The 16,253-nt window shown below is 37.6% G+C and overlaps 1 protein-coding gene across 1 annotated transcript; it reads left to right on the top strand.

The window, feature by feature from the left end:
- The first annotated feature begins 8,956 nt into the window (after nucleotides 1-8,956).
- LOC149563908 (uncharacterized) lies at nucleotides 8,957-9,436 on the top strand. Its single transcript, XM_089828268.1, has one exon. It carries the CDS (start codon nucleotides 8,957-8,959, stop codon nucleotides 9,434-9,436), a length of 480 nt encoding a protein of 159 aa, XP_089684394.1.
- Nucleotides 9,437-16,253: the final 6,817 nt, after the last annotated feature.

Genomic DNA, 16,253 nt, shown 5'->3' with positions numbered 1-16,253 from the left:
AGTGGTGTGATGAGAAAGATCTTTCATCAAGGGATGCTAACCCTCATGATAACACCTTGTCTTTCCTCTATGCTTAAGGATTGTGCCAAATAAATGACCCTTGGTTCTTTTTGTGTGCCAATGTTGACTGGTTCAGTTGGTTTAATCAAAATGGAAGATCTTTCATCAAAGTATTTGTTTAAAGTATCAATCACCATCCATGGGTGCCATAGTTGGGTTTTCACCTTGGGATGTGTCACTTCTATTTGTTTCCATTTTTTTCTTGAGTTCAGCCACAACTTGGTAGTGATCATTGAGGTTGTGGAATGCTTGACCTATTCTAGTGTGACTGATGTAATTGATGCTAGACTCAACTATATTCCTTTCTTCTATTCTTTGTTGATGAGATGGTTCAACCATGTTAAGGTAGATGAAGACTTCATGGTCAGTGTCAAAATGAGGGATGTAGTGAGGCTCAATTGCATCCCAATTAATGAATTAAGGATGGACTAGGGGTAGTGATTTGTAATATGAAAAGGGTTCGATAGGGTTTAAAGACATGATTTCATTGGATGGGTCATTTGTTGTATCTATTAGATCTATGACATGAGCTTCTTCTAGAGTTTCAGGAAAAGTAGAGCTTGCAAGAGGTTCATAGTAGTCATCTTCATCTTCTACTGTAAAGAAGTTAGGGAGTAAAGTTTGAAATTGAAATCCTTTGACATGTTCATCATCTTCTAAGCTACTCTGTTGTACCCTGATTCTTGATGAAGTGGGTCTTGGACAAGAGGTTGTTCCTTGTGTATCCAAATTGTTAGATGTGGGCATGTGAACAACATCACATTCTTTATAATGAAGAGATTCCTTAGATAATGAATCAAATTTCCATTTAGTAGAATCTTCATTGTCTTCATTATTAGAGGTGTTTATAGATGGTTCATTTGTGGGATGTGAACATGAGAGGGATAGATTCACATTTATGATGTCAGTTATTTTCTAGCTATAACCATCCTTTTGTTTAGTACCCACACTCGAGTGGAAGAGGAGGAATCACTATGCTTAGGACAAGCTTCAGAAGAGGTTTTTGTCTTGTCTAGTTCATCATATCCTACCCCTATTTTGGACTTGTTGGACCTAAATTGTGCCATTAGAGGTTCAATGATGTCTGTCCCTTTCCCTAAAGGACCATGTGCCATGTATCCCATCTTTTTCATTAGGTCAAAACCTTTTCTGTGTAGGTGGGGGGAGATGTCAATTATTTGTTGATTGATTTTTGCCACTGAGTTTGGAGTTGGGTGCTACTTGCATTGATAAAATGTGCATGATAAGGCTTGGTGGATGATGGTTTTCCTTGGGATCTCAAAGAAAGTGGGGGATCAAATAGGGAGACTAGGTATTTACTCACCCCTTTACAATGTAATTTACACTTTCTATCAAATTCTTTCATCAATCTATTCATTTCTATGTAGTGTTACCATTTAGGAACTTTGGATGATGATTGTGAAGGAACGGAAGGACCTGAAAAACCCACTTTCCCTTTAGCCTTAGTTGATGTTGATGAGTGGTTATTATTTCAATCGATAGAGCATGAAGTGTTTATAGTTGTGGACTGGTTGATGTCATCTGTTGGTGTGTCATTTTTTTCCTTGTTGTGAAGGATAAGGGAATTACAATATTGGGCAAAGTGTTGATCTCCTAGTATGGTCACCTCTTGACCCATGTAAGGAAATTTAAGACACTAATGATAACTCGAAGAAATAGCCTGCATGGCATGGATCCATGGTATTCCCAATAGGATGTTATAATTTAATTGTAGTTCTAAGACCTAACAAATATTTTCTTTCACAATTAGTCCTACTCTGATGGGTAGAATAACCATGCCTTTGGAGGATCTTTCTTTGTCGTCATAAGCTTTGATAGTGATTTTCTTTCTTGGGTCAACAACATCCTCTATATACCCTAGGGCTTTTACTAAATTGAGTGTGCAAATATTGAGCCTTGCTCCACCATCAACCAATGCTCTCTTAACTCTATTTCTATGGATAAAGACTTCAATATGCAAAGGAGAGTTTTGTGGCTAGATGACATACATGTTGTCTTGGTCTGAAAAAGATACACTATGAGGGGAAACTAGGTTAGTGACCATGTTCTAAGATTTGCTCATATCTAGGTTATTCAGTACTAAGGCTTTGGTGAATATTTCTTTATGCTCTGAGGAAATCTATAATAGTTCAAAAATGGAGATATGGGCCAGAGTCTTAAGTAATTGGTTGACTAGGTTGTACTTGGGCAAGGAGGAGCTTGCAACTACATGATTGAGATTTTTCACAAGTCTTGGTAGGATAACTTTAGAGGCTTGGCCTTGGGTAATAGTGTTTTAGGATTCCTTTTTTTTTTAATCTCTAACTATGATGACATTTACGGTGTCATCAAAGCTATAAATCATGTTAATGGTATTGTCATAATGATGTGCATAATTAACCTTAGTGTGAAGGGGTGCATTCTAATTGGCTTTGGAAGATTCACCTTTTTCATTACTTATGAAGGGGTTCTTGAAGGCCATATGGTCTTCATTATTTCTAAGGTTGTTTAATTTGATGACCCCATAATTAATTAAGTTTTGGATTGCCCCTTTAAGGGCAAAACAATTGTTTGTTAAATACCCTCTATTTTGATGGTAGGCACAAATGTGTTTGTCATTCCACCATTTTTGTTTGACTTGGGGTTCATAGGGTTTGGCCATAGGAATTACAATGACCTCATTGGCCAAGAGGATTTTCAAGGCACTCTCGTAAGACACCTCAATAGGAGTATACACCTTGGATATATCAGAGGGTTGATATCTGTGCGAAGTAGGAGCTTGATTGTAAGAAACTTTTTATTTGGTTGTTGAGGGGGTTTCAGCATTATGCTGATAGAATGGGTGGGCATTGTCTTGTTGGGGTGCATTTGGTTTGGTGTTGTTGACAATAGGATATGATTGGTTTAAATGGGGTTGGGTTTGAGGTTTGACATGGTTGGCTTTGACCATTCCATCATTAGTAGTGTTCTTTTTGTTTTTTCACCACCATGACTTTTGTTTATTGGTGGCCTAATCAAAGGAATTATGAGTCTACACAGAGTTGTTTGAAAATACCTTACCATCTTTTGATAGTTTAATGATGTCATTTAGTAAGGTCTCTTCTACCTTAGTAGCATTCTTCAAGATAGTTTTGAAATCTTTAGGCCCTTGAAGTTGGAGCTAGTAATTTATTGGTTTGAAGAGACTATTAATGAAGATATCAGTCTTCTCTTTATCAAGTATGTCTCTATGATACTTAGCAAACATGTGTTTCCACTGTTGTAAGAAAGTTTTGAATGACTCACTTGGAAGTTGTTTCATGTTGCATAAGTCAATCATTGTAACTTCCCTTTCAATATTGTAGGAATATTGAGAGATGAACATGGAAGCCAATTGGTCAAAGGTTTTGATATTGGAGGGTATCTTGGAGAACCACTCCATGGCTTGGCCCCCAAGGCTTCTAGGGGAAAATCACATCAGGTACATCATGTCATGGATAAATTTCATACTCAAGGTATATAATTGTCTAAGGTGGTCTTGAGGATCTAATGTGCCAAAGTATTTATCATATTTTGTTATTTGTACATTTTTTGGGAAAGGCATGAAGGTAGTGTTCTTATCAAAGGGGAGAGGACACACCTTCTCAAGGCTGAATTTTGTGGTTTGTGCTTTTCCTCTCTTCATTATTTCCATTTCTATTTGTAGGTCTTGTAACTTTTGCATGAAAACATCTAGGGGTGATTCTTCTTTGTCTCATTTAAAGTTGGTCACATCAAAATTGGATGGTAATTTCACACCTTGTTGTGCTAATTCTAGTATATAATGCTCCTTGTATTTCTCGACTATCTTGTCAATGATATCGACAAGTTCAAGATTTTGTTAAAAATCTTCAATTTTAGTTTCAATACTCCTATAATCTAATATGTTAGATGAACTCGTGGTGGCTAAGGATTTTTAATTTGATTGAACAAGGGTGACTCATGAAGAATTAAATTCTATGAGAAATCTATTGTTGTAGTGGATTTAAGGAGATTCAGAGGTTTTGTGTGTTTTATGGTTCCATTGACTATTCTAGCACTCGCTCGTATAGGTGACCATTTCAATTTTTTCACTATACTGGTCTTATACGGATGCATGAAAATGTGAATTGGATTCCTTTAGTTCTTAGGCATTTTTGGAATGCAAGGGTTTTTTGTTGACCATGATTTTTCTATGGTAACAAGCTAGATTGGACAAGGTTCTTACCAATATTGATAGGATGAGTTTCACTTTTGCAAAGTTGGGTAAGGGATAGATGTGTGTCTTTGAATATTTCTACCTTGATGTGTAAAATGAATCAATGATAATTGTTGGGTTTATAATGAAATTTGTAGCTCTACTTGTTTCGAAATGTGTTTTCAATTAGGTATGGAATTTCTCAGACATTGTAAAATACCAGCAGATGTCATGTCCTGCCCCGACCATCATAGCACTATTCATATTTTGTTTCTTTTGGACTTTGATAGTTAGACTCTAGATGACACATTATTACCCACTATGGACATTGATATTTTGATCCTTAGACTATTTGATTTCATGTTATGTTATTGGGACATTGATACCTATATCATTAGGCTATATGATGATTCCTTATGATGTTACTAGGACACTAATATTCTAAGTAGTTTTTATGATGTTATTCAGATATGCTTACTTACCTTCTTGATGATCCATATGTCATGATTAAAGCTTATGTTATAGTCAAGTGAATGTTTGATTTTTGAATTGTGGTCTCCATATGGTGCTAGATTATCATGTCTTAGCATATTTAGAGTAACATTAAGAATTCATGTATCATCTGAATAAACTAGAATTGTATACTTATATTATATTTGATGCATTGCTTAAGGTAGATTAATTCCATAATTTTCTGTAAGAATAAATGATCATAATGTTTTACTATCTAGATTAGAGAATTGCTACAAATGTGAAGTGTGTAATGTGATATGAATGGAAATATATATTTCATATTAGTTATGTTATTCATTGATGATAGAATCTATGTGATTTATATTTACGTTATCATTTTATCACCTTATTCTTGGACTACTGATATTTGCAATAAGTGTGTAGGAAAGAAGCCCATGGATTTATGGAGAACCTTGCTAGGTGTTTGGGAAAACCAAGGTTAACCCTAAGGAGGGTATAACCTTTTTACCCTTGTATTTTATTTGTAAAACCAATTTGTGTGTATTACTGTGATTCTATAAAAGTAAATTTGTTTTTCTTGATGGCTTGCCAAGTGTGTTGTGTGTATTTTGGTGTCACTTGACACATGTTCTCCTTTCTAGCATGCTTAGTGGGATGGTAGGTGGTTGAGTGAACCAAGGATTGGTTTGGTAGGATTTCTTTTCGCTAGGTGCATTTATGGGTCCAAGAGGGATTCTTTCCATGCTAGGTCGAATGCACACCTTTTGTGAATTTCTAGGAGGTTTACACCATCCCTAGGGGTAGTTTGAGGTCTTATTTTAAAGCCCATATGATATACCTAGGGGGTAGGGGCATTTTTAAGTATTATAAGCTTCCCTAGGCATTGAAAAGAGCACCCAAAAATTGTGGATTCCCAAGTTGGCCGAATTTGGAAACTTAAGCATCAAAAGAAAACATTCTTTAGGGAGAGTTGGTTGGAGAGTTCTTGGGGGGAGAATTTTTGGATAGATCTGGAAAAAGAATCTAAGTGGGGTAAATTTTGGAAAAGAAAAAAAAAACAAGGAGAAGAAGATAGCTTAGGAGGAGGATTGCTGGTAAAAAAAAAAGAGAGGGAGCTCAGATTACTTAAAATGTTTTTTTAATTTTGAGTATTTTTTTGATTTGAAAAGGAAATTTAAGTAGTAGATCTGAAACTCCTTTCAACTGTATTCAAATACTAGACATTAGAAATATGAATCTGTGATAACACAAAAAAAAACAAATATATATATATATAACCATGAATCCAAAAAAATACAAGTTAAAATACAATAAGTAATTTGTGTATATATGCATGTTGATACAGACCATGGTATCAAGGGATCAATGCATGGTTGTGCATAGCCCTTGATCTTTCCTTCAAAACCCAGTTTTGAAATGAATAAAGAAAATATGCTATAAATTTAAAAAAAATGATGCTTTTATTAAAGACTTGTAACTCTGTGTGCATTCAACTTTTGTGGATTTTGCTTGCGTGAGACCTGAATAGACCCCTTATGGAGAAAATCCAGAAAGCGTTTGGAAATATTCGATTTCATTTCTCTAAAAATGCTAACGCAATATGACTGACTCTTAAATGACAGAATTTGTTTTTCTCTTGTGTGCTCATCACTAAGTACAGGCAAGGCCAGGGACAACCCCCTCTCACACAAGAAATTAATAATAAAATGCTCATCTTTATATCCATGAAACAAAAAAAAAAACCTACAACAAATTATGGGCATAATAATGCCATAGGATATATCAAAGAACTCATGCATGGCTGAACATGGATCCCTCTACAAATATTGAGCTCTATCCATCTCAAACATATATCCACACAAGGATATGTCTATGTATATCAAAGATAAACATATACACATCATTTATCCTCCATGGAAGCTTGCTTCCATCTCCAATAGCATTCAAGTACCTGTACAAAACAAAAACAGAAACATACACACAATAACAAGAGGGAAAAACAAAGAAATGCATAAGGGTTTGAAACCCTATGGAAAGAACATAAAAAATAACATAAGAAAGAGGGAAAAATAACTTTTATAATTTGTCATAGCCCTAATTTTGAATTAGGGTTAGGGTTGGAAGAGAAAGATAAAGAAATGAATTTCAAATTGATCATAAGTTGACTCTTTGACCCAAATTCAAATGGGATCCCCCTTATTAAAATGTTTTCTATTTCAAAACATGAAGTAAAAGAGGGAAAGTTGGTTAGTGGGGTGGGTGGAAAAGGTGGAATTCAAGAGGTCATGTGTTCAAATCCCACTCCCACCATGCCATCTTCCTCTTTTACACAAATTTAAAATGCACTTATTTTATTTTCCCACGTGAGTTTTATTTTTTATTGAAACTACTTAAGAGATAATTATTTAAATAAGTTTGTGATAATGAAGCAACTAGGTGGTAATGTGTTAGTAATCATGAATAAGTGCTATTATAATTTCATGTCCATGAAGTTACCTATTAATGATAATTTAATATAATAATAATAATAAATAAATTTAAAAAAATATTTAAAAAATAATAATAATAAAATATTTTTTAAAAAAATAATAATAACAAAATATTTTTAAAAATAATAATAATTAAAAATAATGAATAAATAAATAAATATACATATATGCATATGCAATGGAAGATAACACTTTAATATATCTAACCAATGTGGGACGTTGGCTAAGCAACTATGGTGGCAGGACACCCACCCTAAGTTGACTTTGGCCATGATTCCTCACAAAAAAAAAAAAGAGGAATTACTTTTTCTTAGTTGTTTGAGACTCCAATAATGAACTTTAAAGCTTCTTGACCCTGACTCTTAAACTCTCTTTTTTGTAGGATGCCAGTGGTCACTCGTAACGCTCACAGGTGTGGACGAGGTGGTAGATGTGCATGAGATGCACAGGTAGAGTAGGATGCCAGTGTAGAGCATGGTGCTAGTATGGCACAAGAAGCTAGGGTTGGGCTAGAGATAGAGATTGGACAGGGGGAACAGCCCCAGAACCCCAACCAAGACATTCTAGATGCTATCCAGAATCTTATTTGTGTAGTACAACAGAGGTTGCCTGCAACAGTAGCTCACCCTAGTCAGAAAATGTCAGAGGAGCATAGGACTGTTATCAGAGAGAGGACAAGGAGTCCTCCACCTAGTCGTATTGGGAGTCATGCTGAGCTCGAGGGGGAGTCTGTCCATAGACCTGAGTCTCCAGCAGGGGTAGAACTTTGACCTATACCGAGAGCACCCTGGGATATAGGAGGCGAGATTAAAGAATTGCTTCGTCTTCAGCCACCCCCTTTTTCATGGGTCCACAGATGGTTCAGAGGTAGAATCCTTCTTGTTATGTTTGGAGAGATGTTATGGGTTGTGTCCTTTTGGGAGTAATATAAGGGCCCATTTTGCTATACACCTTTTGCAAGGACCAGCCTCCAAATGGTGGGATGAGGAGAAGGCTATGGGGGATATTGATATGGACACTCTCACTTGGGATACCTTCCTACAAAGGTTCAAAGAGATATTTATCAGAGCATTATAGGCAGCGAAAGATTGATGAGTTCCATGACTTACAGCAAAGGGGATTGACAGTAACACAGTATGAGAATAAGTTTTTAGAGCTCCTCCCTTATGTTGACTATATGAGAGATGAGAAGCTTTGGATTAACCATTTCATTAGAGGTCTTAATCCCTCGATTGCAGGACAGGTTCGCATGGCAGCACCAGTAGGCTTCAGAGCTATAGTGGAGAGGGCTCTTATTGCAGAGGATATATGCAATAAGGCTTAGGATACTCATGATAGATCTCAACGTCTGGGTACTACCCCCTTTCCACCTAGGTCACAGTGGAAGGGAAATCAGCGACACTCTTTAGGATCTTTTAGAGGCCCCCAGTCACAGCAAGATCAGAGGCAGAAGCCTCCACAGGGATACCAGGGCACTAAGCCCAAGCAGAGGTAGGCACAGGGTTCTCATCAGGATCATAGATCACAAGCTTCTGATACACCTCCAACACAGACTTAGCAGCCCACTAGAGGTGGTTTTAGTGGATCTACTCAGACAAGGGGACACCAGCAGCCCCAATCTACAGGATTACAGACTCAGACCTGCGGACCTTGTTATTCTTGTGGTGGCATGGGTCACATTGCAAGGGATTGTCCACATAGATAGAGGGTAGCTGCATCCGAACCAACAGTGGGTGACATGGGATGTTCTCATAGGGTATTTGCAACAATAGATGACAGACAGGCTGAGCATCAGGCTACCGTGATAGAGGCTACAGGTATTATTGGTGGTAGTAGTATATCTATATTGTTTGATCTAGGAGCTACTGATTCTTTTGTATCATCCTTAGTTGTGGAGCATTGTAGGCTGGTGGCAATTAAGAAAGATGTTAGCTGGGATGTAGAGTTAGCCTCAAGTGCTAAGGTATTGGTTAGATCCATGGCCAGGAATTGTCCTATTCAAATTGTGGATATCACTACTTGTGCAGATCTACGTATCACCCCCTTAGGATCATATGATGTAGTCCTTGGTATGGATTGGCTATGTGCTCACCATGCCAAGGTGGATTGTAGGAAGAAGGAGGTGGAGTGTAATGATGATCATGGTACACCTATAGTGATTTCAGGCGTTCAGAGACCTGTGTCCCTCCGCATGATCTCCACTATGCAGCTTAAGTGATGTATGAGAAAAGGGTGTCAGTTATATGCTATTACCATTAATGATCTTGAGGGAGAGGAGAATGGGCCATGTCTCGAGGATTACCCAGTGTTACAAGATTTTAGAGATGTATTTCCTTCTAAATTACTGGGTATGCCTCCACCCAGGACAGTGGATTTCCATATTGATTTGGTTCCAGGGGCCCAACCAGTATCTAGAGCTCCATATAGGATGACTACTAATGAGCTCAATGAGCTCAAGATTTAGCTAGAAGAACTCTTGGAGAAGGGGCACATTCATCCTAGTGTCTCACCATGGGGAGCACCATTTGTCTTTGTCAAGAAGAAGGATGGATCCTTGAGGTTGTGCATAGACTACCGCCAGCTTAATAAGCTAACCATTAAGAACCGTTATCCACTTCCTAGAATTGATGACTTATTTGACCAGCTTCAAGGTACTCGAGTGTTTTCAAAGATTGATCTGAAGTCAGGATATCACCAGTTGAGGATTGTGGAGAGTGACATCCATAAGACTACTTTTTGCACGAGATATGGGCATTATGAGTTTACAGTGGTTCCTTTCGGTCTCACTAATGTCCCATCTGTATTCATGAGCCTTATGAATGGAGTATTTTGTACATTCTTGGATAGATTTGTGGTGATATTCCTAGATGATATATTGGTCTATTCACAGAATGAACAGGAGCATGAAGAAAATTTGAGACAAGTCCTTCAGTGCTTGAGAGATAATCAATTATACGCCAATTTGCCAAAGTGTTATTTCTTCTGCACAGAGATCAGCTACCTAGGTCATGTGATATCAGGTGATGGGATCTTAGTTGACCCATAAAAGATTAGAGCCATTATAGACTGGCCAGCACCTACGACAGTTATAGAAGTCAGGAGCTTTATGGGGTTGGCTGGTTACTACAGGCATTTTGTGGAGGGTTTCTCAAGGATAGCACATCCTATTACTTCTCTCCAGAGAAAAGGGAAGAAATTTGAGTGGACAAAAAAATGTGAGAGAGCTTTTCAAGAGTTGAAGAAGGCCCTCGCTAGTGCTCCTATTCTTGTAGTACCTGATCCCTCTACAAACTTTATAGTGTGTACTGATGTGTCATTGGATGGGTTAGGGGTAGTACTCATGCAGAATGGGCAAGTTATAGCCTATGAGTCTAGGAAACTTAAGACTCATGAACTCAATTATCCTACCCATGATCTTGAGCTTGCAGCAGTAGTACATGCCTTGGTTAGATGGTATCATTTCCTTTTGGGACACCATTTTGAACTCCACTCAGATCATCATAGCCTTCAGTATATTTTCTCTCAACTGAACCTTAATGCTTGGCAAAGGAGATGGATGGAGTTTTTATGTGAATATGACTTTGATGTACACTACATCAAGGGGAAGGAGAATGTGGTTGCAGATGCCTTAAGTCAGAGATGCCATGAGTTGTCATCCATGGTCACCAGCACAGATTTGAGGGGGAGAATAATGCAGCACTTACCAGAGGATGATTTTTATAGGGATGTGTGTCAGATGATTAGATCTCAGAGGCCTCTTTAGGGGAGGTTCTCCAACTATGTGTTAGAGCCTGATGGACTTCTACGTCACTGAGGGTGCATTTATGTACCTTCTACTGGAGGATTGCATGATTTTATTGTTCTTGAGGCTCATAGGGCACCTTATGCAGCACATCCAGGGGTTAGGAAGTTGCATGCAAACTTGAGATGACTCTTTCATTGGCCCGGCATGAGGATGCATTTTGCAGGGATAGTTGCTAGATGCCTAGAGTGCCAGAGAGTTAAGCCAGAACATGGATATCCTGGTGGGTTACTTTATCCTCATGAGATTCCAGAGTGGAAGTGGGATGTTATTTCTATAGATTTTTTTGTGGGTCTTCCTATGTCTTCTCATCATCATGATTCCATCATGGTGATAGTTGACGGATTGACCAAGGTGGCCCACTTCTCACCTATACATACCACTTTCACTGCTCCTACAATAGCACAAGTATTCATGCGAGACATTGTGAGACTCCATGGCATTCCTCGCAAGATTATTTCTGATAGAGACTCTATATTTACCTCCTCCTTTTGGAGAGAGTTACAGGGAGCCCTAGGGACTAAGCTTAACTTGAGCATAGCATACCACCCTCGGATAGATGGGCAGACTAAGAGAGTTAACTAGGTATTAGAGGACATGTTGCGCATGTATGTGATGGATAATCAAGTTAAATGGGAGGAGTATTTGCATCTAGTAGAGTTTGCCTATAATAATGGGCACCATTCTTCTTTGGGCATGCCACCTTATCAGGCCCTATATGGTAGACCTTACAGGACACCATTAAGTTGGGATAGGATTGAGGACATGGTAACAGTTGGACCATAGATTGTCAAGGAGATGAAGCAGCAAGTCTTTTTGATTAGGCAACATCTCAGGGAAGCTCAAGACTGACAAAAGAAGTATGCTAATGCTCATAGGACAGATCAAGCCTTTATGGTGTGAGATAGAGTATTTTTGAGAGTGCATCCGCACAAGAGTCCAATCCATTTTGGAAAGGGCTCTAAGCTTGCTCCTCAATTTTTTGGGCCATTTGAGATTTTGGAGAGGATAGGACCAGTTGCTTATCGCTTAGCCTTGCCACCTAGCCTATCACGCATCCATGATGTTTTTCATGTCTCTTCCTTGAGGAAGTATATTTATGATGCATCTCATGTTATAGATTGGGGTTCTATGCAGGTAGCACCAGATGGCCAGCTGTCCCTAGAGCCCATTCGCATATTGACCTGCAGGACCCTTCAACTTCGAGGTAGAGAAGTGGACCAGGTTAAGGTCCAATGGGATTGCTATGATGAGGTCACAGCCACATGGGAGGACACGACGCAGATGAGACATGACTACCCCTATCTATTTGATGAACTCCAGGAGGAAGTTCATGCCTAGAGGGGGAGGATGTCATGTCCCACCCCGACCATCATAGCACTATTGACATTTTGTTTCTTTTGGACTTTGATAGTTAGACTCTAGATGACACATTATTACCCACTATGGACATTGATATTTTGATCCTTAGACTATTTGATTTCATGTTATGTTATTGGGACATTGATACCTATATCATTAGGCTATATGATGATTCCTTATGATGTTACTAGGATACTAATATTCTAAGTAGTTTTTATGATGTTATTCAGATATGCTTACTAACCTTCTTGATGATCCATATGTCATGATTAAAGCTTATGTTATAGTCAAGTGAATGTTTGATTTTTGAATTGTGGTCTCCATATGGTGCTAGATTATCATGTCTTAGCATATTTAGAGTAACATTAAGAATTCATGTATCATCTGAATAAACTAGAATTGTATACTTATATTATATTTGATGCATTGCTTAAGGTAGATTAATTCCATAATTTTCTGTAAGAATAAATGATCATAATGTTTTACTATCTAGATTAGAGAATTGCTACAAATGTGAAGTGTGTAATGTGATATGAATGGAAATACATATTTCATATTAGTTATGTTATTCATTGATGATAGAATCTATGTGATTTATATTTACGTTATCATTTTATCACCTTATTCTTGGACTACTGATATTTGCAATAAGTGTGTAGGAAAGAAGCCCATGGAGAACCTTATTTATGGAGAACCTTGCTAGGTGTTTGGAAAAACCAAGGTTAACCCTAAGGAGGGTATAACCTTTTTACCCTTGTATTTTATTTGTAAAACCAATTTGTGTGTATTATTTTGATTCTATAAAAGTAAATTTGTTTTTCTTGATGGCTTGCCAAGTGTGTTGTGTGTATTGTGGTGTCACTTGACACATGTTCTCCTTTCTAGCATGCTTAGTGGGATGGTAGGTGGTTGAGTGAACCAAGGAGTGGTTTGGTAGGATTTCTTTTCCCTAGGTGTATTTATGGGTCCAAGAGGGATTCTTTCCATGCTAGGTCGAATGCACACCTTTTGTGAATTTCTAGGAGGTTTACACCATCCCTAGGGGTAGTTTGAGGTCTTATTTTAAAGCCCATATGATATACCTAGGGGGTAGGGGCATTTTTAAGTATTATAAGCTTCCCTAGGCATTGAAAAGAGCACCCAAAAATTGTGGATTCCCAAGTTGGCCGAATTTGGAAACTTAAGCATCAAAAGAAAACATTCTTTAGGGAGAGTTGGTTGGAGAGTTCTTGGAGGGGAAATTTTTGGATAGATCTGGAAAAAGAATCTAAGTGGGGTAAATTTTGGAAAAGAAAAAAAAAACAAGGAGAATAAGATAGCTTAGGAGGAGGATTGTTTGTAAAAAAAAAGAGAGGGAGCTCAAATTTGCTTGGAAACCAGGTTGGTAACCTTATGTACCCTTGCTATGAAAGTTTGTTGTTAAGTAGATTATTTTTATTGTGTTATGCATGTGAGTTTTCTGTAATGTAGTTGTAATATGGTGTGTTGTAATGTTGTGTTGTGTAAGGTTGAGGGATCATGTTTCAGTTTTGGTGTATGTGTGTATTGTGATTTACTTTGTGTTGTTAATTCATATGTTCTTGTTGCAGTTTTCTGTTTTGGGTGTGACAAGGTGAGTCTCATCTCTTGGGAGGGAAAGAGAGCCTTGTGAGGGTAAGGGGTGCATAGGGAATGTGTTGGGTGAGAGTCTCTCCTAGAGTAGGAGAGGGATGCCATATGGGTGTTATGGGCCCCATATGCCACCTTGCTGGAGTTATAAGTATTGTAAAGATGCCATGTGAGGGCATGTATGTGGTGTTGGGTTGCCTTGTGAAGGCATGTGTATAAATTTTATTGCCTAATGAAGGCATAGTTGCAGGTGGAGTCTCCTCAACATTCATTTTCCACCCTTACCCCTTGAGATGGATCTACATGTGATCCTAACTGGTCTACCTTGGTTGGGAATTTTTGTGGTTTTATTTGTCAACTGTAAAATGTGTGAACAGTTTCGTAATGTGAGCATTGTGTTGTAAATGGTTGTTAGTAATGTATGTCTACCTAGTCAAGGTTCTCCCTGCTCAGGGGTGGCCTTTAAAAGGCCTAAGGTTGGGAGGAGAGTACCATGGGCTTGTTTGTGTGTGTTGTACTGCAGGTTCTGATCTATGGATTGAAGACTTGAAGAGAAGAAGGATGTTGTCTTATTTTCATGTGCAGCAAAAACATACTTCCAAGTGAATTCTTATTGTATTAGGGAGAGTCACCCTTGGGTAACTCCCAATCTTGTGTTTTATGACAGCTTGTAAGCTGGAAAATTGTATAAGTGGACTGTATAAATGGACTGTACTTGTTGATATGTTGCTACATTCAGTGATTAAAGAAATTTATATATCATGCACTATCCTATAGTATATAGAAATGAGTAAAGTTGTTATGTTTTTGTTTCTAAAATGATTCTAAGAGAAAATGTGTGTCTCCATTTGAAATTGATACATTTGGTTATAAAGACATTTTGTTAGAATTTCAAATAATGTTTTGGTTGGAAGGAACTAAAGTGGTTAGTGAAGTTAGTTAAATGTATTGTAGTAATGTACATCAATATTGTAGATCAAGGAAAATAAATATAAACAAATAAAATACAATAAAAATGCTTTCATTGAAAAAGAAAAATATATTTATATTTGCTGGTTCCTTTGACTGTAATATTGGTGCACTACAGCAAGAAAAAGGGTATCCAAATTTGTCATTTGTTCATAATTATTATGTATGCAGATGGCCTCTATTTTATGTTTTTGTTTAGATGTGTCACATGATTGGTCAAATGCACCATTCTACTAACCACATGCACTTTTTAAATTTTTAGATGTGCTATTCTAATTGTCATATATGCATTGTTTTATGATTCATATGTGTCGCTTGGCTGAGCAAACACATTGTTTGAAGGTTTAGATACATTGTTTCATAGGTATATCCATTATAACATGGATTCAAAGCATTATAGGAAGGTTCAAAAGCAATGTTTTTTGTAGTATATGCACTACTTTAGGGTTGTTCAACAATGCTCTTGTTTTGGATTTGGTTTCTCTATACCAGTTTGAAGTTTGTCTTTCTAGAAGGATTGTGATCTACACTAGTGTTTGTTATTAAGTTTTAAAGCACTTCCAAGCACAATAGAAGTGAAACCAAAACAAAATGTAAAACCACACGCACCTAAAAAAATGGAAAAAAATGGCTTCCTAACAAGGTTATCTAAAGCTGGTGACTAGTAGGTCTTAGTGTTTAACCAACTATGTTTGGATTTACCTCTCTTGTGATAGAGAACTTCCCACCAATGCCAAGGAGGTTTAGTGCAATCCCTAATGAGACTACTCAAGAAAGGATATATTTTCAACCTAGGTAGCTTGCATTCAATTAGGAATACAAGATTGGGAGGCAATCCCTCTCATCAGCCTTGCTAAGGCAACTCGGGAGGTAGCCTTTCTATGGCTAGATAATCCTACCTAGTGAAAAGCAAGAAATAAAATTCACAAATAGGTTTGGGAATCTAATCACTGGAGAAGAGTGAGAGCATATCCCTACTATTTTAGCTCCCCAAACACAATAGACACAAAGGTTTAATCACTAGCCCTTATACTACTAAATACAGAGGGGCTCCTAGCTATGCTACGTGTGGATTCTTTCCTTGTTCAATTGTAACCAATCTTTGCAAAAGGCTGGGCATTCTAATCAACTCAAAGGAGTCATTGAGAGCATGAGCCTACTTCTATTTTCGATTAGTGAGATTGAGTGCTTCTATTAAGCTATGTTTGGAACTTTGAAATGTTGCACTTTACATTTACAAGAACCAAGGTCTGCTTACCTGATTCAAAGCTAGTAAAGGCTAGGCACTTTTAGG

Source organism: Cupressus sempervirens, chromosome 4 (genome assembly GCF_028749045.1).
Source record: "Cupressus sempervirens isolate cs-2001-9-10 chromosome 4, ASM2874904v1, whole genome shotgun sequence".
In the NCBI taxonomy this organism is placed as follows: Eukaryota; Viridiplantae; Streptophyta; class Pinopsida; order Cupressales; family Cupressaceae; genus Cupressus; species Cupressus sempervirens.
This window is presented reverse-complemented; position numbering and strand designations above follow the sequence as displayed.